General features: G+C 37.1%; 1 protein-coding gene and 1 pseudogene across 3 annotated transcripts in view; one reads left to right on the top strand and one right to left on the bottom strand.

Annotated features, from left to right (window-relative positions):
* Window positions 1-27794, top strand: part of LOC138175999 (selenide, water dikinase 1) — a 46052-nt gene that overhangs the window by 6312 nt on the left and 11946 nt on the right. For all 3 annotated transcript variants that reach the window (XM_069106672.1, XM_069106670.1, XM_069106671.1), the window contains exons 3-7: window positions 5936-6039; window positions 10766-10873; window positions 13636-13790; window positions 17013-17103; window positions 19299-19398. In XM_069106672.1, coding sequence (XP_068962773.1) covers window positions 5936-6039; window positions 10766-10873; window positions 13636-13790; window positions 17013-17103; window positions 19299-19398 — 558 coding nt within the window. The remainder of the gene's footprint in view (window positions 1-5935; window positions 6040-10765; window positions 10874-13635; window positions 13791-17012; window positions 17104-19298; window positions 19399-27794) is intronic.
* On the bottom strand, window positions 20193-24071 carry LOC138176061 (small ribosomal subunit protein uS14-like; annotated as a pseudogene).

Raw genomic sequence — 27794 nt, 5'->3', positions numbered from 1 at the left:
TCATCAATAAGAGGTACAATTATATATCCTTTACTCTGCTAATTTAAGAAGACTGAAAAGTGCTGTACATTTTATAGAAGTTAGCATTGAAATTAGTTAAAATAATATGTAGGTAAGCAACTAGATAAATCTTCAGTTATCTAGAAGGTTCTGGAGAATGAAAGTTTTCCTATACCACGCTGTACATTGCAGTTAGGATTTAGAGGAAAGGGCTGGGTATCATGACATCCAAATATTATTTTGTTCTGTCATGCTAATTCATCAAGTGCACCTAGCCAGTAACTTGTCATAAGCTCTCCATATGTAAAATATGATGATATTAGTGAAGGTTGATAATTTATTATATGCCTTTATAAAGAGTTTTGAGATTAAGATTCAGAGTTAGCAGTGTAAATGTAATGTGACTCCCTTTTAATTGGGTGAGTGGGTCCATGACATGCTGTACTTCATAGTTTTTGAAACCTATTTTTGAAAATAATTTATGAAGTGGTTGGGTTTAAAAACAAATGAATGAAATCTGAGGTACACTTCTCCCTTTGAGATTCTTGTTTTAGGTGTTTTAGAGCAGAGGTAGGCAGATAAACTTAATGGATAGGTGCCTTATGGTTTAAAGAAGTACAGATCTAAAAGAGTTAATGCAAACAACATAAGCTGCTTGTTACTTTTTCTTCCTTGTCAGAATACCTGGAATTCTTAATATACTTTATAATAAATTACATATAATAAAATGCTAAAAGATATTCCTATATTATAAAAACCTTAAAAATATGAGACTAAGGAAGCTTCTGGAGCTTGGGCAGTTTATCTAAATACATTATGAACAAATTAAAGCTATAAAATAAAAGTATAAATCAGATAATATGTTTATATATAAATCATGTATAAAGTTCTTTGATTTATACTTGAAAACTAATAAATTCAGCAGTTATTCTTTAATAGCTCTTTCTGTAGGCTTTCACCTACAGTTCTATCCAAAGCTGAATTGAAGGAAATGAGGAAGTTTAATCTACCAAAGGCGGGGGGACAGAGGAATAGGTATATTATCTATCTTCAAGTATTTGAAGAACTTTCTTCTGGAAGAGCTCTTAAACTTCTGTTTGGCCCCTGCAGGGAGAACTAGAACTGATAGGTTGAAGTTGCTGAAAGGCAGTTGGGCTTAATATCAAGGAAAATTAAGCAATGTTATCCTGATGACACCAGAAGCTAGGGTACTAGAGATTTTTGTTTTGCTTTCTTTTTGAACCTTTTATTTTTACCTGAACAATCAGTGTAGGGAGCTTTGAATGAGGAACTTCTACCAATACTGACATTTATGGTTTTAGACAGTTGCCTGGGGCATTGAGTAGATACTTGCACAGCTTTATACATCCAGTATTTGGCTGAAGTGGATTTGAACTGGGTCTTTCTGAGTCTTAGGTCAGCTTTCTAGACACTTGGACATGCTTCCTCACACTGGGTATTATTATCCTCATATGACGCCTGAGAACATTGAGACTAAATTATTGGAATGGTTTCAGAATTTCTTGGACTGCCTCAGATAGTGAGTTCCTGGCCTTTGGAAGTTTTCAAGTAGATTCAGATGACCCCTTGTTAGGAATATATTAAGGGGGATCTCATGTTTTGAATAGGAGTTGGACCTTTGAGATTTTTTTTACTCTTAAGATTATGAGTTTATGAAGTGAAAATTCAAGAGGGGAAAAAAAGTACATTTTACTTTCTTAAAGCAGATAGGAATTTATCTCTGAAATGTCTGTTCAATTAGGGAGCATTCAAATGAATTAAGAACTGTAGATATTATTCAGAAGATATGACTCCTATCCTTTTGAAATTTACACTGACAGACTGGAAACATTTGCTAAGATAAGTTTGCATAACTATAGATCATAGATATATCTATATATATGTAAAGTCATAGATCTCAATAGATGTTATCTCCATTTTATAGATAAGAAACTAAGACCTAAAGAGGCAAATGTCAGAGGCAAGATTCAAACCCAGGTCTTTCTGATTTCCTGGTCAGTGCTCTGGCCAATATGCCACTTTTTTCCTTGAAGATAAAGTTTCTTATGAAATTCTGAGAGCATGCTATCTGATTGATTCTTTGAATTATTGCAAGCATCTTTGTCTGAATACAATAAAAAACTGATTACTAGCGAAATGATCTAGTCCATGGAGCTAGTAACCCTACTATTTCTGAAACAAAATACCACTGAGTCATGCCCTAACTTTTCTGCTTTGCTGAATAAGAAATACTGTTTCCCTGGGATGTATGGTCCTTGCTGGACTTGTTTCTGTTTTGAATTTGCAGTGATGGAAAAAGAAGTGAAAAATTATCTGCATAAGGAACTAGTGTTAGGATTAATTTATATTTTTAAAATATACATATATATTTTACATTATATATGCATATAAATCATGTGTGTATATGTGTATATATATTATGTATGTAAAAGGTTTAGTTATTTATGGCATTATCCAAATACTGATTCAGATAGATGAATAAAATTATCATTTTTGTGCAGACTTTTAAGTTATTATAGATGGCCTGTTTATTTATCTCTTTGACCTTCTCAAGTCCTGTATTTTAAATATAAATTATAGTGTGGGAAGATTTTACATATTTGATTCAGGATTAATTTATCTTTGTTTAGTTTGGATAGTTTGGAGTCCTATTTCTGGAAGGGTTTTTTGGGTTTTTTTTTGCTTTTGGAGGGCAATAGGGGTTAAGTAACTTGCCCAAGGTTACACAGCTAGTATTTTTGTGTGGGTGTTAAGTGTCTGAGGCCAGAACTGAACTCAGGTCCTCCTGACTCTGAGGCAGTGCTTTTCTCACTGTACCACCTAGCCACCCCTAGAAGGTTTTTTAAAATTGATGTTTTCTTTTAAATCTCATTGTAACTTTGTGTGTCTTTATTTGTTTGACTGCATTTTTTAAATATTACATAGAAGGATGTAGGAACTAGAATGTGCATGTGCTTATGCTAAGAACTATCCCATTAAAAATATGTATTACAACCTTTTTTTTTTTTTAAGCAATCGGGGTTAAGTAACTTGCTCAAGGTTACACGGCCAGTTATTTCTGGGTGTGGTGCTGAGTGTCTTGCTCAAGGTTACAGGGCCAGTTATTTCTGGGTGTGGTGCTGAGTGTCTGAGCCCAGGATTCGATCTCCAGGTCGTCCCAACACTGGAGCCGGTACTCTTACTCGCTGAGCCACCTGGCCGCCGCTTATTACAACCCTTCTTACCCAGAATTAAGTAGAAAAAAAGCCAGTTAGAATTTGTAAAAGAGTTTAATTAAAAGAAAAAAGAAATGTAGTTATATTAACTTAAAAATACCTATAATGGCCATCCAAACTTGATTTAACAATAAAAACCACACATACATAGCATTTGATGCATGTGACAAGAATGTTCCTTTGGCTGGCAGGTAGATATCCCCATTTTACAGATGAGGAAAATAAAGTTCAGAAAAATTGCCCACAATTATCTTGCTGGTAAATGGGCTAGAGTTAGCTGTCACACTTTTGGACTCCAAATCCAATGCTGTTTTCACTAGAATCATATCACCTCATGAATATGTAAGAATTATTTAGAGTTGATGATATCAGCTGTATGTTAATATGTACCTCTAAATGTTTAGAACAGTTGGCTTTCAAGCCCCCGATAGTCAATAGCTTTGTGACCAACTTCAATATCCTCATCTGTAAAGTAAGGATAAAAATACCTATAGTATCTGTTCTCTCAGAGTTTTTATGAGGATCAAATGAGATTTTTTGTAAATTAGTTTTTATACTTTAAAGCTGTAGACCTTAAGATATAAACTCCTCATTTAGCTTTTAAAGCCCTACACTGTCTGGCTCCAAGTTATCTTTCAAACTCTGAGAATCTGCCAAACTGACTCTCTCTGTTCCTCACTTGTCCTGGGCACTCTCCATCTTCCATTCTCCATGTCTTTGCAACAGATGTCTCTCATGCCTGGGATGCAGTCCTTCCCTACCTCCACCTCATAGAGACCCACTCTTACTTGAAGATGCATTTCAGGCACCAGCTTTTTGCCTGAAGTCTTTCCTTATTCCCCTCCTCAAAACTGCTAATGCCCTTTCCCATAGTAACTTATATTTAATTACTTTGAAATTACAGTTATCCCTTCTACATTTTAGGGGTTAGGGGTAAGAGACACCCAACAATCTGGAAAATCTTTGTGAAATTTTTTTGGCCTTCCCTTTGTACCAAATAAGAAGTTTGATTTTTTTTATTTTATGGGGTGTTTACAGTAAAACTTGCGTAAAGTATTTGGTCATAGGCTCTGTGTTGTCTGCTGGCCTTGATGTGTCATCTGTGGCTTCTGTAAAATCCCCCAGATTTTCCCTTTAATTTCCTAGGCCAACCCACAATATATGGAACCCGTGACAGGGAGAGTCTAGATGTAGAAGGGATAACTAATTACTTGGGGGGGAGGGAACTAGGTGGCTTAATGGATAAAGTGCTGGACCTACAGTTAGGAAGGCCTAAGTTCAGACACTTATTGTTTGTATGACCCTGGGCAGATCACTTAACCCTCTTTGCCTCAGTTTTCTCATCTGCCAAAAGAGCTGGAAAATTAAATGGCAAACCACTGCAGTATCTTTGCCAAGAAAATCCCAAATGTGATCCCAGAGTCAGGAGGGACCAAAATGACTGAACAACAATAACAAATGTATGTCTGTGTTACATTTGTGTTTATGCTGTGTGTGTATTTGTATACTTGTTATCTACGCCATTAGAATATTAGCTCATTGAGAATAGGGGTCAAAGTTTCACTCTTTGTATTTGTACCTTTAGTGCCTGGCACACCATAGGTGCTTCATAAATACATCTTTATTGATTGATTTAAAGTGCTTTCTGACTGTCATCTGTTACTTAGAAATGCATGGGTATAAAGAAGGCACTGAACTTGGGGGCTGAGAGATCTGGGTTTCAATTCTAGTTCCAACACTTAATACCTCTGTGACTGCTCTATGATAGTAGAAGTCTTACCTCTCTGCACCCGTAAGATGGGAGAAATGATACTTCAACAACTTCACATAATTTATGAATTCTAAAGCACTATGTATGTATGTATGTGTTATTATTATTATTAAGAAGTTTAAGTATTTTCCTTTGAGATTGTTTATACTTAATTTGCATATCAAAGCCTTTATCATAGAGAATGTCAATGTAAAGTCATATAACTGGTTTTGGACTCTGAATTAATGAAGGTTTCATTTATTAGAAAGGGAGTTTTATTTTTTAAAAATCATTTCTATTCATTTCAAGATGAATAGAAATGCCACTGAATGCTTCCAGGTGGTTTTCAAAATGATTGTAACAGTTGTTGTTTCTAAATGTATATGTGGTTCTTTAGGAATTACAGACTCATTTTGGTTTTGTAATATTTCTGACCAAAAGAAAAAGCTTTTTTATGTAAAATACTTTTGCAAACTTGTTGATCAGAAAATAGGATGCTGTATAAAAATTTACAGTTGCAGACTAAGTAACCTTAATCCCATTGGCTGGTATCAGGTGATTGTTAAAGAAAATCTTATTGAAAACATCATAACCATTGTAAGAGTCACATAAATTAGTACTATACAAAAATAATTGTGTTATTCACAAGTGTTTTATGTAAAGAATTTTCATTAAACTTAAGTTTTCACTTAGACTGTTACATTAATAATGGTAAAAAAATGTAATGGTTTATGGACATTTGGTTTTTTTATGCTCTTTTGGTTCTTATATTACTTAAACTGGTTGTGTTTCACATTTATTTCAGTTATGCCTTTTGATAAGAACCATATTGCTTTCTTGGCACTGTATAGTATTAAACAAGTTCCATCTGATTCAGAACCTAATTGTAAGAGATAGTGGCTGCTTTTTTTAATGAGGGGTCTGTTGATGATAATTCTGTTCTTTACAGGCATTGGAATGGACACTTGTGTTATTCCTTTGAGACATGGTGGTCTTTCCTTGGTTCAGACCACAGATTACATTTATCCTATTGTGGATGATCCTTACATGATGGTGAGTCTGGCCCACAAGTTTCTGTATTTCAGTCAGATTTATTTTTTAAAAACGTCCAAATTATGCTGTACCCAAAACACCCACATACACTTTATACCACGGGAATTTATTGTGTCCACTGTTCACATTTGACAACATAAACAATAAGTTACATGAAGATAAGCAGACTTGATAGGTAAAAATTGGGGAACTCTCATAGTCTTTTATGTATCTTTTTGTGCATACACACTCATTCATTTTTAACTATTTCAATGAATGACAAATATTTGTGTGGTTTTCTTTCCATCTCTCTGTTACCCTGACTATACCCTAATAAACATTAGCACACTTTTACTTTAGGTTTAAGTCCCCAATTTTTATTGCTTTCTTTTGTTTAGACATCATTCCAATTTCCTAATATATCCAGACCACTGTAATCAGAGAAAGAGAGGAGAGAAAATACCAGTTCAGCAAACTAACCAATACATCAACTGAGTCAGTCCATCAACAAATATTTATTAAGTCATTGGGGATTTGTTAAGTTATTGCAATGTGCTAAGCACTGAGGATGTAAATAAGTGAAAACATGGGCCCTTCCCTTAGGATATACATATATACATATAAGATAGAAGACAACTTCAGAGGGGAAGATTATAGGAGTTAGGAGATTAGAAACAACCTACTTTAGAAGGTAGAACTTGAAATAAGTCTTGAAGGAAGCCAGGAAGCAAAGGTGAAGATAGCATTCCGGACATGAGGGACAGCCAGAGAAAATACTTGAAATCAGGAGATTAATTGTCATGTTTGAGGAACAGCAAGAAGATTAGTAAAGCTGTATTATGGAATGTGTGGGGAGGAGTCAAATATAAGAAGACTGGAGGGGTAGAAAGGTGCCAAGTTATAAAAAGCTTTAAATGTTGACAGCATTTTATATTTGGTTCTGGGAGTGTTAGGAAGTCACTGGAGTTTATTGATTGGGGGCGGGGAGGGGGCAGGGAAGGGAGGTAACATGATCAGACCTGAACTTTAAGAAAATCACTTTGACAGATTACTAGAAGATGGGTTGGAGTGGCAAGAGACTTGTGGCAGGGAGACCATCAAGAAGGTTATATATTTGGGAGGTGAGAGTGTCAGCTGTATGAATGGAAAGAAGGGAGAGGGAGGGAGGAAGGGGAGAGAGACAAAGAATGAGAAAGAGAGTGAATGAGAGATCTATAGATAGATAAAGGTATCTATCTGTATATCTCTTATCTATATTTCATTTGAATGATGAGATCAAAAGCCAGATTAGAGCATGTTTAAAAGCAAGTGAGAGGAAAGGAAGTTATATCTAGTGGTTTACCCCTATAGGCCCTTACCTCTACACCCCACCACTCTGCAAAGAAGAGAAGGAATTTAGACATTTGCTTTTTTTCTTCTTTGAGGATGATCTTTCCATTTACATTGTAGTCATTGTTTCCTAGTTCTGCTTGCTTCATTTTACATCAGTTTCCATAGGTTCTACACTACTCTGAAATCTCCGTATTCATTTCCATATTCATCATTTCTTACTGCTCAGTAATATTCCTTTAAATTCTTGAGCCACAGTTTGTTTAGCCTTTCTCCAGTTGATTCCATTTGTTTGGTAGCACAAGAAATCAGGCTAGAAGTTTTCTTTTAAGATATTAATGTTACTGTCACATTTAGTAAAACCAGTCTTGAATGTTTTCTAACAAGTGGAGGTCCTGCATATCTCATCAAAAATAGACTCAGAAATCATTTCAGATTTTTTTTGTCATTTCTCTATCCTCTAGCTATCACTTGAAATTTAAGAAGCACATATAGTTGTGTATTCTTGAACCTTTAGGGAGAAGCGTTACTCTTATTGGTTGGGAGTATTACTGCTGACCACAGGCCAACTTTCAGTGACTCAGCTAATAAAGAATTGGTTGGAGCAGAGTCAATGTGTGTGTGTGTGGGGCGGGGGGCGGGGATGGGGTGGGGGGAGGCAGACAGACAGAGAGGCAGGCAAGGTGCTATATGTTGTGAAGCCCTCCCTCTGCTTCACCTCCTCCACAGGCTCATTTCTCAAGGGCATCAGGACCATTTAGGGACATCAGGAAGTAGGGCCAGCAGGGATCTCTCACCCTCTGCAGCAGCTCTCTCAGCGATCTGCTTCTACCGGAGGAGAAGCAAAGGTCAGGAAAAGCCCATCATCTACCAAAATGTCCAGTCTATTCCTTTCTTTGGCAAAATAGTTTTTGAATGGGGTTTGAGGAGAAGAGTGGTCTTTCTGCTTCTGTGACTGCAGCTCTCTTTTTCTAGAAGCTCATTTCAGAAAACTTTTATTAGGTACCTGCTGTGTGTCAGCACTGTGATAGGAATAAAAAGCCCTCTGAGGACCTTTAAGTTTATTAGGAAGAAACACCCAGTACCCAGAGATGCTGTTCTTCAAATGTCAGGTTTGAGTACTGGGGAATGTGCACAGATCTGGGATTTGAATCCCTCCTTTCACTACAATTCCAGCCATAGTCAAGAGAACTATAGGAAGAACATAGTCATGTCCTCAATTGGTGTCAAAGGAGTTAGCCCCTAGAGTATAGGCAAACTTGCAGTCTTGTGCACTGATTTTGCACTGTTAGGAATATTTTGTTATAGGTGATGCCTTAACAGAAATATATAAGAAAAATTTAAACTATTGATATACTAAGCAAGCACAGGGCAGCTAAGGTGGTACAGTGGCAAAAGTACCAGGCCCAGAGTCAGGAAGATCTGAGTTCAAATGTAGCCTTAGACACTTAATAGCTATGTGACCCCGGGCAGGTCACTTAATGCTGTCTCAATTGCTCATCTGTAAAATGGGGACACACTAGAGAAGGAAATGGCAAACCACTCCACTATCTCTTTAAAGAAATCACATAGAGTCACATAGAGTCAGATACAACTGAACAACAAGCAAACACTTTAACGTTTTACTGTCCTGCTGTCAAAAGAAAAACTTCCTTCTCAGCTTGATGCATTGAAGCCTAGGGAATAGCATGGTAAAAATTCAAAGTGAAAAAACAAGCACCTATAATAATTTTTTTTTCTAAAGGTACTTCTATAAGTGTTATATTTTTCCTATATCTTATCTTAATAAGTCTGCCTCCTTATGTACCCCTGGCCTTCACTGAAAGGCGGGAGACAGACATCAGACATTCACCATCAGTTCTCTGATATCATGGTTGGCATCCCATTGATCTGAGTTATGAAGTCTTTCCCTTCCATTATTGTAGTCATTGTATAAATTGTTCTATGGCTTTTAAAGAATCATTTCCTGATAACTTGTAGATTAATTGATTGCTCTTCTTGTTTTATCATCAGAAAAGAATCTTTTGTTTCAATGTAATTTTTAAAAGTTTCCTTGCTTCTTAAGTTTTCTAGATAGCTCCTTGTCCTTTGATCACAAAAACAACCTTGAAGAAAAAGCCCCTAAATGGATTAAAAGGAGAAAAGAACTAGAGGCTAAGGGACTGTCCATCCTCATTTGGGGAGTAACTGAATAAATTATGGTACATGAGCATAATGGGCTATTACTGAACTGTAAGAAATAGTAAAATAAATTATTTCAGAGAATCCTGGGTAGTATAAAGACATTCAGAATGAAGGGAGAAGAACCAGGAGGAGAAATTATAGCAAGGGCAACAACACTGAAAAGGAAAAAAAAAACTTTGAAAGACATAAGAACTCAAATCGAAGCACTGACCAACCATGTCTCCAGAGACCTTATGATGAAACATGTTTATCCACCTCCTGACCAGAAGGTTATGGATTCACAGGGTGGATAGAAAAATATTTTTGGATCTGGCCATTTGTATTCATTTGACTTGACTAGTGTTTTTTGTTAGAAGGGTGTTTTGTTTTTTTCTCTTGGTTTTTAATTGAAAAGGAAAGATAGCAATAATGATGCAAAAAAGAGTATTGAAACATTTATTTTAATGTATAAAAAGAAAAGAAGGAAGCACAAATAAGCAGAAGGGTTTTGAAAGGAACATTTAGAATTTATTATATATTTTTTTAAAAGTAAGCGATGTGAAATGGAAATTCAGTATTTTGCATATAGCCCTCTGTTCTGCTATATATGAAAATGCTAATTTTTTGGTATTTTAAGTTTTTAAAAAGTTTTTTCTTTAAAGCTTCCAAATTTACCAGCCCAACAGCTCATTTCTCTACCTAGGTGGTATAATATATAATGAAAATAAATGATGTCAGCATTATTCATTACCTGACTAGGATAAACAATGGTTTTGGTAAGGTAAGGGGTTGTTTTTAAGTTTGTTTGGGGACATGTATAGTAAAAAAGTTTTTATCCCATCTTCCTCCTCATATTATCCTTTTTCTGTTGGCCTTTTTCTCCCTCCCCCAGGCCCCCGAAATTACAGTATTTTCATCTTGTTCTCCATCTTGATGGTAGAGTGATGGTAGCATCATTTCTGTGCTTTACATAGAAGAGGAGGAAGAAGTAGAAGGGATAGAATGGGATGGAAATAATAATGAGGAACTGAGAAAAGTATGAATGGCAGAGCAGCCCTATGATGATGGAGAGAGAAAAAAATGGTAATTTAGAGTAATAAAAAACCCAGAAGGCCCCTGTTCCTGCCCCCACCTCCAGGAAGCCCCGTCTTTGAGTGATACTGCTGTAAAGTGTTCTCTGATTTGTACATTTGTGCTGTGCTGAAAACATTGTTCTAGATAATCTGCTTACTTTTTCTTTTTTTTTTCCCCCAAGGGCCGGATAGCCTGCGCCAATGTTCTAAGTGACCTTTATGCCATGGGTGTCACAGAATGTGACAACATGTTGATGCTCCTTGGAATTAGTAATAAAATGACAGACAGGGTAAGTTTTCTGTTAACTGCTCAACTAGCTCTTGTCACTTTAAGCCTGAACCTCTGTGCATCTGAATTTTCTCTTTTAAGAGTGAAGGGATTGAACTAGATGAGGACTGTGATCCCTTCCCCCTCTAACATTCTTAGATTTCATTGCTGTGCAGCTTCTCTGCTTTCCTCTGTACATTGTATTACTTTTTAGAAAGTAAGATCAGTCTGGCTTGCTTGTATCCCCATCACTGAACCCAGGGCCTTGCACATAAGTTAGTGTTTAATAAATGCTTTTCCATTTCATTTCTTGAGCTTATCTGTAAATTAAAACGAGAGGCCTGCTCACTTGTCCCAGCCTTTTTCTGTCCAGGGAATGTGGGGACCAGGCTACCACAAAGGGTTGGAGCTATGTAGGTGATGATTTCTTCCTGTCCCTTTCGGGTAAGAGGGGTTATGGACTAGGGGCCCATGCAAAAGGAATGTCCTTCCTTTTCTGTTGATTGACTAACACATACATTTTTTCCTCCTATGTGTCAGGTAATATTGAGAAATACTTTTGAGATAGTGAACCTTTGGCTTGAGCCCCCAGCCCTGCTACTTATTAATCATGTCACCTTGGGCACATCTCTTAATCTTCAGATGCCTTGATTGTCTTCATATGTGAACAGTCAGGCTGAACTAGATGATCTCAAAGGTTCCTCCTAGCTCAGCATTGTGTGTATTTTGAGTTAAAATAGTCTAGGAAAATCCAGACCTTTTATAACATGGGAAAGATGAATTGTTAAAAATCCTAGGAATAACTTGGTCCTGATATTGTAAAGGCTCAGGCTTTAAATCTATACATTGCCTAAAGAAATTGATAAATTGTGGAGAATAATAGTAATATTAACTCTGTCTAACTCCAAATTCCTTAACCCAGCTTTCAAGGATTTTCATAGTATGGATTCAACTTGCTCCTTACTTTAAACTTTGTTACTTAACTATTCTTTCCTCATGATAAATGATCTCTGCCTGTACACATCATGCTGAATTTAAATGCTGTCTCCTCCACGAAGCTTTTCCCTACTGCCTAGCTAGAAGTTACCTCTCTTCTTATGAACTCTCATAGCACTTTGTACTTTTATTATAGCACCTCTCACATTTTTTTTTATCATGGTTTTTAATGTTTATGTCTTTTTTCTCTTACTAGACAAGGCAGGGGCCACATCTTATTCATCCCTGTATATCCCACTTAATACCTTTAGTAGTTGCTGCATTAGTATTTTTGCATGGATTATTATGTGTTATAGTTACTTTGCCAAAGCATATAAAATCATAGAATATTGGAGCTGGAAGGGACCTTAGAGCTCATCTAGTCCAACCTGATCATTTTACAGATGAGGAAACTGAGGCCCAGGGGAAGTGCAGTGACTAGCCTAAGGCCACAAAGCTAACAATCACATCTCTTACCTAATTTTACCCTTACATCAGCCCTGTGAGGTAAGTAGGGCAACTCTGTTTTACCTCCGTTCTGCAGATGAGGAAATTAAGTATGAAGGGACAAAGTGACTTGCCCAAGATGACATGGTTAATTAATAGCTTTAGATTCCTTTTAGTTCAGTGCTGGTCTCCTCTAGATCTTGTGTAAAGTCTTAGGGCTAGTCAAGCCTCCTCCTCTTATAGATAAGACATTGAAGCTTGGAGGTACTGGTTCATGTCCAGGCATCACTAACCTAGCTAACTTTAGAGCTGGAATTAGAACCCAGGTTTCTTATCTCCTAGTCCTGGACTCTTATGTCATCCCGGGTTTTGCAGTCAGCATATAAGAACAGTCTTGGATTGCTCTTTGTATTAAAAGCAGTGGTTTCAGTATTATCGGGTACCAGAGTTTCTTAAGGAACAGTCTTAAAGACTACAGCTATTGGGATACTCTGTGCTTTAGCAGAATTCAAGCATACTTGAGGATTGGCACTTTTTTCCCCTCATAAGAAAGAAAATACATAGATATAAGGAACCACGATCAAAATAAAGATGGTCTACATAGAACCATTTAGTCTTATGTGAGTAGGTGGTTTTTTTCACTTCTTAATTTTTTTTGACACCTACTTCCACAACAGCAGCCAAAGTCAGTGACAGATTATTATTTTTAGGGGGGGGGGGGGGGGCTTATTGCAGGATGAAGTAATTAGAGTCTTTGAGTTAGAAGGGACTTTGGGGTTTATCTAGTCTAACCTGTAACTGAATAGTAATCCTCTCTTCAACATCCTCCTTGAGTGATTTTAAGCTTTGCTTTAAACTCTTTTGTGTTTTGCCAGCTCTCTGAGGTTGTTACAGATGAGCTGTTCTGCATTCGTAGAAGCATTTCTACAGCAGAATTTCCCAGCACCAAGAAAATCATAGGTCTGGATACATCCTGCCCCCCATAGGAAAACAATAGCAATCACAAAAACTACCACCCAATCAGCTCAGGTGTTTCCATTTCAAAATATTTTTCAGCTATTGTGAGGGATGTTGCTAGGATGAATTAAAAAAACAACAAAACCCTGTTAAAGCTTTATCTATATAACTATGCTACCAATTGTTACCCAGCACATCTTCCAACATTTAACAGAGTGGTTACAAAGTAATAATTCTTGACTTGTGTTAAGTGTTTTGCCTGTTCTATGAATTTGAAGGAAGTGCTTTTTTTGTACCTGAAAGTCTGAACCAGTAGGTTGTCTTCTCCAGGAAATGAAGTTGTCACTAGATTTCTCTTTGTCCCTGTGTTTACTCACTTTTAATTTTTTTCCTTTTAATCTGTAGGAAAGGGACAAAGTGATGCCTCTAATCATACAGGGTTTTAAAGATGCTGCAGAAGAAGCAGGAACATCTGTAACTGGTGGCCAAACAGTGTTGAATCCCTGGATCGTTTTGGGTGGAGTGGCTACAACAGTCTGTCAGCCCAATGAGTTTATTATGTAAGTTAACTTTTTTGGCAGTCCTGAGCTTTTTTTTTTTAATCTTAAAAATATTTATTTATCTTGAGTTTTCAACATTCACCTTTGCAAGATTTTGAGTTTTAAATTTTCTCCCTCTCCTCCTTGCCCCTCCCCAAGACGGTGTGCAGTCTGATTATAGTCTATACATGTAATTAAACATATTTCTACATTAGTCATGTTGTAAAGAATTAGAATCAAAGGGAAAAACTGCAAGAAAGAAAAAAAAAAAGGAAAAATAGTATGCTTTGATCGGCATTCAGACTCCATAATTCTTTCTCTGCATGTGGATGGCATTTTCCATCATGAGTCTTTTGGGATTGTCTTAGATCATTGCATTGCTGAGAAGAGCTAAGTCTATCAAAGTTGGTCATTGCATAGTGTTGCTGTTACTGTGTACAATGTTTTCCTGGTTCTCACTTCACTAAGCATCAGTTCATGCAAGTCTTTCCAGGTTTTTCTGAAATCTGTCTGCTCATAATTTCTAATGGAATAATAGTATTCCATTATATTCATATACTACAAGTTGTTCATCCATTACCTAATTGGTAGATATCCCCTCAGTTTTCAATTCTTGGCCACCACAGAAAGAACTGCTATAAATATTTTTGTACATGTGGGTCCTTTTCCCATTTTTATGATCTCTTTGGGATACAGACCTAGAAGTGGTGTTGCTGGCTCAAAAGGTATGCACAATTTTATAGCCCTTTGGCATAGTTCCAAATTGCTCTCTAGAATGGTTGGATCAATTCATAACTCTACCCACAATACATTAATGTTCCAGTTTTCCCACGTGTACTCCAACATTTGTAACTTTACTGTTTTGTAATGTTAGGTGTGTTGTGTGTGTGATGTGGTACCTCAGAGTTGTTTTAATTTGCATTTCTCTTAAGTCCTGAGGTATAATCAAGAATTGGCTTCTAGTGTCAAATCTCACTTGGCATATTTATTATTCTTTGTTAACATGAGCTACTTTGCCCCTTTTCCAGAAGGAATAGAAACTCTTCTTAGTACTATTGTTTGGTACCTTTCCTAATACAGGATTTATCTTTGTTTTTATGTCAATTATTTTTATGCTTTTCACAGTCTATATTTGTGTTTAAAATGAGCATCTCAGAAGACTTTGCTTTTGTAACTTTAAAAAAAGTATACCTGAATAGGCAAATGTTGTAGACCAGAATGTTTATTTGATTTTAGGATACGTTATCAAATAGGAATGGCCAGAAGGTATTTTGCCATAGCAGTTCTCATGGCCAACTCTTCTGATGACCATTAGGAATAATAGAGAACAAATCAAGTCAAATTAATTTTTGACTACTATTTATTAATTGACTACTAGTACTGTGACTATTGACTATTAATTGACTACTAGTACAGTGGCAGGCACTCTATGAGTGCTGGGAATATTTTAAAAGGCCAAAATAAAAGCCCTTGCTGTCAAGTAACTCATAATCTATTGGAGAAAACAACATAAAAACAACTATGTACAAACAATAAGTACAGAATAAACTGTAATGAAGGCATTAGCATTAAGGGTGGGGCGGATGGTTCCAGGAAAGACTTCTTTAAAAAGATGGGATTTTAGCTGGGACCTGAAAGACTCCAGAAGGCAGACAAGAAGAACTTGAGAATCCCAGGCTTGGGAGACAGTAAAAAATTCATGGAGTCAAGAGGTGGAATGTTTTGTGTGTGGAGCAACAAGGAGGCCAGTATCTCTGAATCAGAGGGGAGGAAGGTGTGCTAAGACTGTGGAAAGGGCAGAAAGGGGCCAGATTTTGAAGGGCTTTAAAAGCCAAAGAGAAGAGTTTATGTTTGATCCTGATGGTGACAGGGAGCCACTGGAGTTTGTTGAATAGCAGTAAGAGGGTGACATAGTGACATAGATCTGTGCTTTAGAAATATGACTTTGAGTGGAGGATGAACTGGAGTAGAGAGAAACCTGATGGCTACTACAAAGGAGAGTATCAGAGTATGGTACTTTCATTTATTTTATTACATTTCCCAATAATATTTTAATCTGTCTCAAGCAGTGTAGGCCATGAATCTGATGCCTCTGGTATGCAGTATTTTTTAAGGCATTAAAATTCATAATGAGTTGAGGCTGCCTATGAATGTTAGGGACAATCTATTCTTTTTCATCCTATATGATTCCTGTCCATAATTCCCCATAAATCTTTCACGAGGATTTATCCATTCATTAGAAGTCTTCCTTTTATTTTTTAAGTATCTTGGGGGAATTTAATAGACTACTCAGGACAATTCTCAATTCCCATCATTCTTTTTTTTTGCTTTTTGGAGGGCAATTGGGGTTAAGTAACTTGTCCAAGGTTACACGGCTAGTATTTTTGTGTGTGGGTGTGTTAAGTGTCTGAGGCCGGAAGCGAACTCAGGTCCTCCTGATTCCGGGGCCGGTGCCCTTACTGCACCACCTAGCCACCCAATTCCCATCATTCTTAATGCATGACTGGCCCACCTTCTCTCCTGGTCATGCATGTTCTTGATCCAGTCTTTGATGTTACTTCTCAAATGCAGGTTGGCACTGTTAACATGTTACTACTGCTTACACACACCATGCATATTTTCATTGACCTTTGAATTAGCTAAATCTTAGTTTATAGTGTTCTATAATTCACAGTCATATAGTATCAGTAAAATTCTCCAGTGCATTTGCCCTGGATTTTGAACAGCTGCACAGATATATCAGGATTGAGGGAATACATCGAATTGATTTAATAAAAAATTTTAAAGAAAACTGCCTATTCTTCTCTCCCTAACCCTAAATCTGAATTAATTTGAATATCTAGTGGACAGGCAGTCATTTTTTACATTTATTAATGAAAAAATAGCCTTTTGTGTTGTGCCACTAGAGGCTCAGAACTAAGTAATTTATTTTCTTCTTGTAAACCTAGCCATATGGGAAGTACCTGTTTTCTCAGTGGATGATTGGCCTTTGTTTATATGCCTATCATTTTCTGAATCATCAACTCCTAATTTAAAAAAAAATGCCTTTTCTTGCCTTCAATATTGTTGCAAATAAAAATTTTAGGGGGAAAATATATACATGTGTGTGTGTGTGTGTGTGTGTGTATATTTATATTAAAATGTGTAGTATTATTTCCCGTGTGTGTGTGTGTACATACATACCCCTATAAACACTTCATTGGAATTGAACTTTTTCAGTGATTTAATGGTTTTTTTCTTTAGGCCTGATAATGCAGTACCAGGAGATGTACTTGTGTTGACAAAGCCCCTGGGAACACAAGTAGCTGTAGCTGTGCACCAGTGGCTGGATATTGTAAGTAAACTAGATGTGTGTGTATACAAGTATTCTTGTGATTTTATAAAAAATTAAAATTTAAGCATGATGATATATGGGATCAGGGTAAGTTAGGGGAAGATGTTTGTAAAGTAATTTGAGTATATTGGTGAGATTCTTACTGTAATTGTGTATGTAAATATTGCTTTATTTCCCATATGTTACACTATGCTTATACACAAATGCATCTTTAGTTATTTACTGATTTCTTTCTATAAAATGACTGATTTTGGAGATGAGGGAAAAAACACTGTGTAGGACAAGTACTTCCCATAGTATTCCTTTCAGCTTTCAACAAGTCTTCTAAACCTCATGTGTTTGTTTTACTCACAGAAATGATAACAGTTATCTAGGTTAAGCCCTGTTAAAACAGATTCTTAGAAATTGTCCATATTCTTTTGTTTCATTAGAGTCTTGCTGTATGTCAGCTATTGTTTTAAATAGACATACCATAGACAAAGGTGTGCAAAAAATTTTTTTAAGGTAGAAAGTGTGTGTGTGTGTGTGTGTGTGTGTGTGTGGTGGTAATCTTCAGGGCATCTTCTATCTACCTACCTTGTATATCACTCAAAAAGCAGTGAGATTTTAAAAGTTCAGTAAGCTTGGCCTTTGTGTTTCAGGCTGAGGTGGAACCAATGGCAATCAAGATCATTTTAGTCTTTTTCTCCCCCTCTGGCTGCTAGTAAACTAAGAGCATTTGATGTGTAAGCCATTAGTGGGGAATAAATCTAGAACACTAAGATATTTCTCTGGAGTCACTTCTCCACTGAGCCACAGCCATACTTTATTTCAGATTGGTTCTTTCATTGGTGTAACAACTCACAAATTAATAAGATCATTGCAAATTCTCACACATCTTAGAAGTTTTAATTTTCCTCACCTGTCACTTCAAGTCATATCAATCCTAAAGAACAGTTGAAAGAGAGAAATAAATAATTTTGTATTATTCATCAACAAGGTATATCATGACTTGAGAGACAGAGCAAGGAATTCTCTTGTGGCTGCGACATTCATTTGTCATTTTTCCTGTCCTCATTCAGGATGATAAATTAGAACTTAGCTGTTGTGTATCATCATCTCTATATCAGACTGGGAGGCCATAACAGCAGTATTTTTTGTTGAGTTCCTTTTACACAAAACATCTTCCAGGTCTGGAGTATTTTAGCAAGTAAGTTGTAGAAGTAATATAAAAAACTGAGAATATATGGAATCTTCTCCCTCTAGGTCTTGCCTTCCTTGTCCCTTAGCTTTTTCCAATCTAGCTATAATAGAAAAAAGAAATTCTTGTCCTTACTTAGACCCCACAAATTCAGTTACATTGATATGTGTCCCACTTAAAGGATCAGGAGAATGTATTTTCAGGAGAATGTCAGTACAAGTTTTTCTTTGCCAAGTTACTAGGAGAGCAAAATGAGGAAGAAAGAAGAAAGATTTTTCTCTTGTTACTATTTGGATACAGCTTGTTCGTGAGGAGGGTGTGTGTGTGTGTCTATGTCTGTGTGTATGTCTATTTGTGTGTCTGTGTGTGCTTGCTCTGGTAGAAACTTTGCTTTCTTTTAACCAGTGATCTCAGTTCTTCAAAATGATTTTCATTGGTGATTTCAATGAAATTTGAATAAACAAGGGTAGACCAGTAAACTGCCCCCAAAATATAATTTTACATGACCGTTATATAATCATGACATACAAGATGAGAATTATGAGGACAAAAGTCAACTGAAGTTTTGGCGTGATTAAGAATTTGATTTGCACCCCCATGAGAGGGGAGCTACAATCCTGTATTTAACACCCAACTTTTCTTGCCTACACACTGCAGCCAGTATGTTCCTCTGCCAGGACACGTGAACAGTCAGTCGCTGGTCTTACATATCCTGTGAGCTGCAATATCTGATTACAAAAGGGTGAGTTGAGGGAGGGCAGGCTTTCATGACACAGTGTCTGATGCACACTTCAAAATACTGGTCATAGAAAAAAGTCATCAGGAAGCCAAAAAACATACTTTATATATGGAGCTACATAAGTAAAAACCTCTGGAATAAAGAACGTTTGAAGGTTTCTCTGAAAAACAAAACAAAACCCCAAACGAAAAACGATTGTTTTTGTCACTGGTTGAAAGAAAAGAAAATAAATGGCATTTGTATCTTTTCTCTTTTTTTTTTTTAACTTCCCATTAGCCAGAAAAATGGAATAAAATTAAACTTGTGGTCACCCAGGAAGATGTGGAGTTGGCATATCAAGAAGCAATGATGAACATGGCAAGGCTCAACCGAACAGGTAGGATGAAGGGGAGTCTCTTGTGTCTTGAATTCAATTAAGTCATGACTAGAACCTTAAAATCTATAAATTATGTAAGTCACCACAATATAGTTGTTAGCCTTTCTCCATCTTTGTACTTGAAGATCCCTAAGTAGTGAAAGACATGAAACCAACATACTTTATGATAATTTGTGGAATCTTCTTCATTCCAAGTAAGTGCTATTTGCAAACCTGAGTAAATATGTATGTAAAAAGGTGTATGAGCTAGTAGGTAGCACATGTTCACCTGACTGTTTATCTGGATTGATTTTCTTGTTCTTGCTTTTTTTTGAAGGGTTTAGTAAAGCTCAGTGTGTAGAGAATTGAGGATAGTGAAAACCTCAGTCATCTATAAAGGTTTCAGCATAGAGAAGTTATATATAAATTGGGATGGAAGTGTTTGTTTTTAAATTTTGACATGCTGGCACTTCATTGTTATTTCCCTGGGCTCTAAAGTGACTGATTTTATACCTGTCATAGGCCAGCTATTCATCTTTTGGTTCAAAGTTTTGCTAAGTAAATGATTAAACTCTGTTTAACCGGCATTTACTTTGTGTCTTGTGTACAAAATGGTGTGCTAGGCTCTGAGGAAAATACTAAGATAGACTCTATTTCCTTCTCTACAGTAGCTATTCCAGAGCTTTTCTGAACTTCTCAAACATCCAACTTGATCATCACCCCTTAAAAGTTGATTCACTTCCTGCTGCACTGAGAAGATTGAGGCCATCCAAAAGAAATTCCTTTACCTTCATTCCTCCCTCTGTTATCATCCATTCTCTCTTGCTTTGCTCTCATCCCAGAAGAATCTTCCCTGTTGCTGTGTACTTGTTCCCATTTCCTCCTGTCACCTCCAGCACTTTGTTTAGCAGCTTTCTTTCTTATTTCATCCAAGTTCAGTCTTTGTTTTGCCCCTGGCTCCTTCCTGCCTGCCCATAGATGTCCTCGGGTCTCCCTAATCCTGTCCCTTGGTCCTTTTACTCTCACTCTCCCCTTTTACTATTAATCACTTCCTTATACCTCTATTTTCCCCTTGACTTCTTGCAATCTGGCTTTTGTCACCACCACAGTTTGTTTTTTCAGTGCTCCCCAGTGACTTCATCAGTGATCCCAGTAGCCTTTTTCCCCCCAATCCTTATGGTTCTTAAGCACTTTGTTGAATTTTGCATAGTTGATCACTACTCTCTTGACTTCAGAAGCACCCAGAGAATCTCAAAAAGTATGTTAACTCCTTTATTTTTTTTAAATAATTGAGGATGACCTTTTAAAATTATATTTGCAAATTAGCATAGCATGTTTACAACAGGATCACATCTATAGGTGGGTAGATCAAATAGTTGTCCAGAATCCAGTAAAATGGTAATCACTGATGGTCAGTGTAATCACTAAAGCAAGATCCATAAATATAACAGTCCAACTTGACAAAGCCAATGTCTTTCACAAACTGCTGGAAGCACTGACAGCACATGTTCAGGGACCATGCCTATTTGAACAGACTCTGGAACAACCCGAGACCCTTGGCCAGATTTTCGAGGGTGACTCCAGTAGAGCTGCTGGTGACCTGTGACGCCACTAGCAAAAACCAGAGACAAAATCGTGTTAACTCCTTTAAATGGAATGTAAGCTCCTTGAAGGCAAGGAGTATTTTATTTTGGTCTTTCTGTCCCTAGTGCTTTGTACATAATAGGCATTTGCTGTTTTTTCCATTGAAATATGCATAGATCTGGTCATGTCACTATTCAGAAATCTTCAGTGGCTACCCTATTAACTACTAAATACTTTTTTTTTTTTAATTATTTACTTTTAGTTTTCAACATTCAGTTCCACAATCCCTTGAGTTCCAAATTTTCTCCCCCTTCCCCCATGGCAGCATGCAGTCTGATATAGGTTCTACAAATTCTTTCACATTAAACATTAGTCAAGCTGTAAAGAATTATAACCAATGGAATGAACAGCAAGAAAGAAGGAACGAAACAAAACACAAAAGAGAGAGAGCAAGTAATTTGCTTCAATCTCCATTCAGACTCTAGTTCTTTCTCTGGATGTGGATATCCATCTTTTGTAGTTGCCTTATAACTGAGAGGAGCTCAGTCCATCAAAGTTAGTCATCACGCATACGATGTGTCTGTAATTGTGTACAAAGTTCTCCTGGTTCTGCTTTCCTCACTCAGCACTACTAAATGCTTTTGCCTGGCACGTAAATTTCCCTTGCTTACAACATTCTCTCATCCTAAAATGTCTTCCATTCCTATCTTTTCTGGTGAATCTCTTTGTTGTTCAACTCTTCATGAACCATAGCACTCCAGTGCCATCCATGGGGTTTTCTTGACAAAGATAGTGGAGTGGTTTGCCGTTTCCTTCTCCAGTGAATTCCAGCAAACAGAGCTTAAGTGACTTGCCCAGCTAGTAAGCATCTGGAGCCAGATTTGAAATCAGGTCTTCCTGACTCCAGGCCCATTGATCTATCCACTAATCCACATAGCTGCCTCCTGGCGAATCCCAACCTGTCTCTAAAGCCCTTCTGAGATTCTTTCCCATCAGCAATAACCTTTCCCCCTAACTCCGTATAGCAAGCACTTTGTTCTGATCCTTCCCTAATATATTTATTACGTAGTGTTTTGTGTTCTAGTGGTTTGCACTTGTTCTATTAGATTACTTTTTTGATAAAGTAGAAATTGTGTCTTGTCTAAATTTTTATTTTCTCCCAAACCTATTACAGTGATATTGCATTCAGGTGCTTGCTTTATAAATGTTTGTTCAGTTGAATAAGATATGATCCCTCTACCTAAAGCTGATAAACATGTTAGAATTGATACTTCAGGCAGCAAACCTTTTTTGTGCCTGCTATGTGCAAGGTATTGGGGGAGGTGCTGGATAAAAAACAAGGATGAAACTTCCCTTAGTCCCAATTAGCTTATGTTCTCTAGGGGGAGAAAACACCCACATGCATAAGTGTATACAGGGTAGATGCATAATAAACATTGGGTGATTTAGAGGGGCAGGACTCTAGCAGTTGAGATCATGAGAGGTTTCAGGCTTTAGCTGGGTCTTGATGTAGGTAAAGGATTCCATGAAGCAAAGTTGAATAACGAAAGCCCAAGGACTGTGCCAGGAGCTAAGAATACAAATGCCAAGAAGGAAACTCTTCCTACTTAAAATAGGTACGTTTTGTGTCTCTGGAGAGGTAGATTAGAGCTCTGTCATGAAGAGCATTAAGAGTCAACCAGAGGAGCTTATATGTGATCCCAGAGGCAACAGGGAGCCAGTGCAGGTTAGTAGTATAGTCAGACCTACATTTTTTAAAAATCGCTTTTCCAGTTTTGTTGAAGAATGAATTGGTGCAGGGTGATACTTGAGGTAGGGAAGCCAATTAGGACAAATAATGAAACATGCTACCTAGCTCCTGATAGAGAGGTGAAGGACTCAGAGTACAAAATGAGATAGATAGATGGGTAGACGGATAGACAGATGGGTAGATAGATTGATAGATTGATTCATTCCCTATGAGAGGTGAGGAGGGCCTGAACTAAGGCAGTGGCTATATGAGTAATGTGAGAAGAGTATGAATGAAAGAGGGGTTGTTAAGCTTTAAAAAAAAAAGCAGGATTTGATGACTGACTGGATATATGAGATGATGCCAAGCTTTCAAAGCTAGTAATTTGAAGGTTGATGGTGGCCTCAAATGAAATAGGGAAGTTTGAAAGAGGAGGGGGAGGTAATGAATTCTGTTTTGGACATGTTGACTTCTTGTGGAATCAGTAGGATTTATTTCTACTCTGAGACTAAGGCAGCACCAGCATGTGAACATTTACTTCTTTGTAGAGCAGTTTAGTAAAATCTTGGCGTCTGGTGCCCTAGAATTATGAACAGCTAGATATAAGGGACTTGTATGGTAGAAAGAGCCCTTGCCATTGGAGTACGTAAAGTGGGGGAGTTGGACTAGAAGAGGCCTTGCTACCACCACATCACATGATACTGTGCTTCAAGTCTGGACTCAGGTACTCACTAACTCTGATCGATCTTAGTTTCGTCATCCATATGATGTTTGCCCTGCCTAATCTTACAGGATTGTAGCTCTGTGGAAAAAGAACCTAAACCTTGGAGTCAGACAGCTTGGGTTTGTTTCTGTCTTTGCCACTGGCTGACTAGGCACCTTGAACCAATCTCGTATCTCCCTTGACTTCAGTTCCTCTTTTGTAAAATGACAGGTTTTAACTAGAGGATTTTGACATTTCTTCTAGGCCTAATATTTTGTGATGTAAGTGTTTTACAATCTTGAGATGCTATGCAGATGATTGCTTTTGTTATATGTACCTTCAAAATGTCAAAAATGAGGGCAGCCAGGTGGCGCAGTGAGTAAGAGTGCCGGCCCCAGCATCAGGAGACCTGGGATTGGTTCCAGCCTCAGATATTCAACACCCACACTAAAATAACTGGCCGTGTAACCTTGAGCAAGTTACTTAATCCTGATTGCTTTAAAAAAATGTCCAAAATGGTGCTAAAGAAGACAAAAAAATGGCAGGTTGTTTGTGAGACTGATAGAGACTGTGATTTGCATTTAACTGTGTTGAAAAGTGTGATGGTAGAGGAAGATAGTGATAGTTTCCTTACCTGCAAAGTGTGGGGACCAGTTCAGTTGAATTGTCAGTAAACATTTCTTAAGCACCACTGCACGCCAGGCACTGTGCTAAGCACTAGGGATACAAATAAAGGCATAAGACAGTCTCTGTCCTTTAAAGAGCTTACAGTCTGATGGAGGAAGACACATAAAAGGAAGTAAGAAAGGGAAGGGGTCAACCAGGGTGAATGAGATTATCCAAAAACTGAAGCAGAATGTGATCAGAGGAGGTGTGAGTTACAGACTTGAATTTATTTTCAAAATGATGAGATTCTGTACAGCAGGAAATCCAGGAGAGCAGCCAGGTGGGAAATGAAGAGATTAATTCCCTGAATGTCTTCCTTAAATGGTAGAGGATCTGGTTGGAGCTCTCCAGTGTCCACTTGCCACCCTCTCCAGTCAGAGAAAGGGAAGGACTCCAGGGACAGGGAATATAAAGATCTGAGCTCCAAAGTTGATTTCATCTTGCAGAATAATGAGTTTCTGAGGATCATGAAAGGGAGAGCAATTGGGTGGGAAATGATGAGTTGACATCTAAGCTTACATTCGGATCTAAATTTTTATAATTCATATGTCCTTGAAGTTTCAGGAAATATACAGATGAAATAAAAGAAAAAAAAGTTTATGCAGCCCCTAATATTTGCACAATAATCATGTTAACACTATTCCATTTGTTTTGATTCTTTGACTTGGGATATGTAAAAGGGTAATTCCATGCTTGTCATTCCTTAACATCATTCCATTTTTCTCCCATTACCTTTACTGGAATATGAGGTTTGTTGTTGTTTGTGTTTTTTGCTGTTTTAGTGATCTTGTTATAATTAAAGCCTTTTCACTGTTTTGTGTATATAGTTATTATGACCTCCACTAAGATAAGAGCTATTAAAAAACTTCACTATGAATGAAACAGAAAAATTAGAGTGGTAAGACTGTCTCCTACAGAGGGGTAGAAATGCATGACAAAGATAGTAACTTGATTTTTAAGTCAGGAGTTCATTATCCTCAGATGGCCAATTCCTCTCTAATGTCACCTTCTACCTACTTTATCTTGGATATACGTTTTTATGTACATGTTGTCTCCTCTATTAAAATTTTAAGTTTCTTAGGAGCAGGGGCTGCATTTATTTTTGCCTTTCCTCTGTATTCCCAGTACTTAACAAAATCTAGCACATAATAAATGCTTAATAATATTTGTTGATTGATTGGTTACCTTTCATTTATACTTAGGGAGTACCATATTTCAATTCTAGAATCAAGAGTGAAGCACTACTCATTTTTTTTAAGTCTTACAACTTTCTAAAATAGCAAATGAATACTTCCCAATAAAGTTTTTGTTGTGTTTTTGTTTTTAATATTTAGCAAAACAAAAAACGAATTAAAAGAATTCTACCCCAAAACATTTTCTTTATTCACATAGAATTGAATTGATCATGCATTGTAGCTGAGGAGTGCTCGGTCATACAATGGTCTACCTTTAGATCCTCTCAGATGTGTGAAATAAATAGATGAAGTTATAAGAATTTTTGTCAAGGAAACTGTCAATCACAGTTTCACTATCTTTTTCTCTCCTTCCCTGTCTCCTCCTCCTTCTGCACATTATTGTCATTGTATAAATTGTTCTACTGGTTCTGTTCATTTCACTCTGCATTAGTTTATTTAAGTCTTCTCAGGTTCCTCTGAAGGTGTCCCATTCATCATTCTTTTTTTTTTCTTTTAAAATTATATAGTTTACAACGTTCAGTTCCACAAGTTTTTGAGTTCCAAATTTCCTTCCCCTCCCCCCCAAGATGGCATGTAATCCAATATAGATTCTACATATACCTTCACATTACACGTTTTTTGTTTTTATTTTTTTTTTAAATCCTCCAATCTGCTCTCTCCCATATTTTTTCCCATACCCCTTTGGACTTTTTCAGTGGATCTCTATGCCTCAGTGCCTGTATATCTTATTTCCCAATTACATGTAAGATGGTATTAATAATAGTATATATATATATGTGTGTGTGTAATATATATATATATATATATACATATATATTTGAATATTTCATTTTAAAACTTTCAATTCCAGATTCATTTCCTTATTTCCTTGTCCCCCACCCTTACTGGGAAGATAAGCAGTTCAGTATAGGTTATACATGTGTGGCTAATGCAAAACAATAACATAGTAGATATATTGTAAAAGACTGACTATATTTCCTTCCCTCCTATCCCACATCCCACTTGTTCTATTCTCTACTTTGATCCCGTCCCTTTTCAAAAGTGGGTGCTTCCAACTTCCCTCCCCCCCAGCCTGCCCTCCTTTCCATCATCCCCCCTCTCATCCCCTTCCTCCCCTACTCTCCTGGAGGGTGAGATACCCTTTGTAATGTGTATTTCACTTCCTCCTCAAGCCAGATTCAGTGGGAATAAGGTTGATCCGTTCCCTTTTGCCTTCCTATTCTTCCCCTCCGTTGTAACCATTTTCCCTTGCCTCTTCTGTATGAGATAGTTTACCCCAATCTGTCTCTCCTCATCTCCTCTCATTATATTCCTCTCACCTCTTAATTTCACCTTTTAAGTATCATCCCTTCCTGTTAAATTGGTCCTGTGCCTTCTATCTATGTATACCTGTAAACATACATACATACATTCACATGTGTATTCATATACCCTTATATATAGACATATATATATTTCTAATCCATTCAACTACTGAGAAAAGTTTCATAAGTTACAATTATTGTTTTTTCCATGTAGGAATGTTAATAGTTCAACTTTGATAAGTTCCTTATGATTTCTTTTCCCTGTTTACTTTCTCATGCTTCTCTTACTTCTTGTATCTGAATGTCAGATTTTCTATTCAACTCTGGTTTTTTCAGCAAGAATGCTTGAAAGTCCTCTATTCCACTGAATGACCATATTTTCCCCTGAAACATGATACTCAGTTTTGCTGGGTAGGTGATTCTTGGTTTTAAACCCAGCTCCTTTGACCTCTGGAATATCATATTCCAAGCCCTTCGATCCCTCAGTGTAGAAGCTGCCAGATCGTGGGTTATCCTGATTGTGTTTCCACAATATTCAAATTGTTTCTTCCTGGCTGCTTGTAATATTCTCTCCTTAATCTGGGAATTCCAGAACCTGGCTATAATATTCCTAGGAGTTTTCTTTTTGGGATCTTTTTCAGGAGGTGATCGGTGGATTCTTTCAACCTCTATTTTGCCCTCTGGTTCTAAAGCATCAGGCAGTTTTCTTTGAGAACTTCCTGGAGGATGATTTCTAGGTTCTTACTTTGGTCATGGCTTTCAGGTAGTCCATTAATTTTTAGATGATCTCTCCTGGATCTATTTTCCAGGTCAGTGGTTTTTCCCATGAGATATTTCACATTGCCTTCTATTCTTTCATTTGTTTGGATCTGTTTAACAGCATCTTGATTTCTCATCAAGTCATTAGCTTCCATTTACTCCAATCTAATTCTGAAGCAGTGATTCTCCTCAGTGAGCTTTTGAGATTCTTTTTCCATCTGGCAAATTCAGCTTTTTAAGGCATTCTTCTCCTCATTGCCTTTTTGAGCCTCCTTTGCCATTTGAGTCAGTCTGTTTTTCTTCAGTCTGTTTTCTTCAGTATTATTTTCTTCAGTCAGGCTGTTGACTCTCTTTTCGTAATTTTCTTGCATTGTTCTCCTTTCTCTTCCCAATTTTTCCTCCACTTCTCTTATCTGCTTCTTAAGGTCCTCTATGGCCTGTAACCAGCTTGTATTTTTCCTTTGAAGGTTTTAGTG

This window comes from Petaurus breviceps, unplaced genomic scaffold (genome assembly GCF_028583685.1).
Source record: "Petaurus breviceps papuanus isolate PSGF00001 unplaced genomic scaffold, PetGlider_PUasm1.0 80, whole genome shotgun sequence".
NCBI classification, from domain to species: Eukaryota; Metazoa; Chordata; class Mammalia; order Diprotodontia; family Petauridae; genus Petaurus; species Petaurus breviceps.
This window is presented reverse-complemented; position numbering and strand designations above follow the sequence as displayed.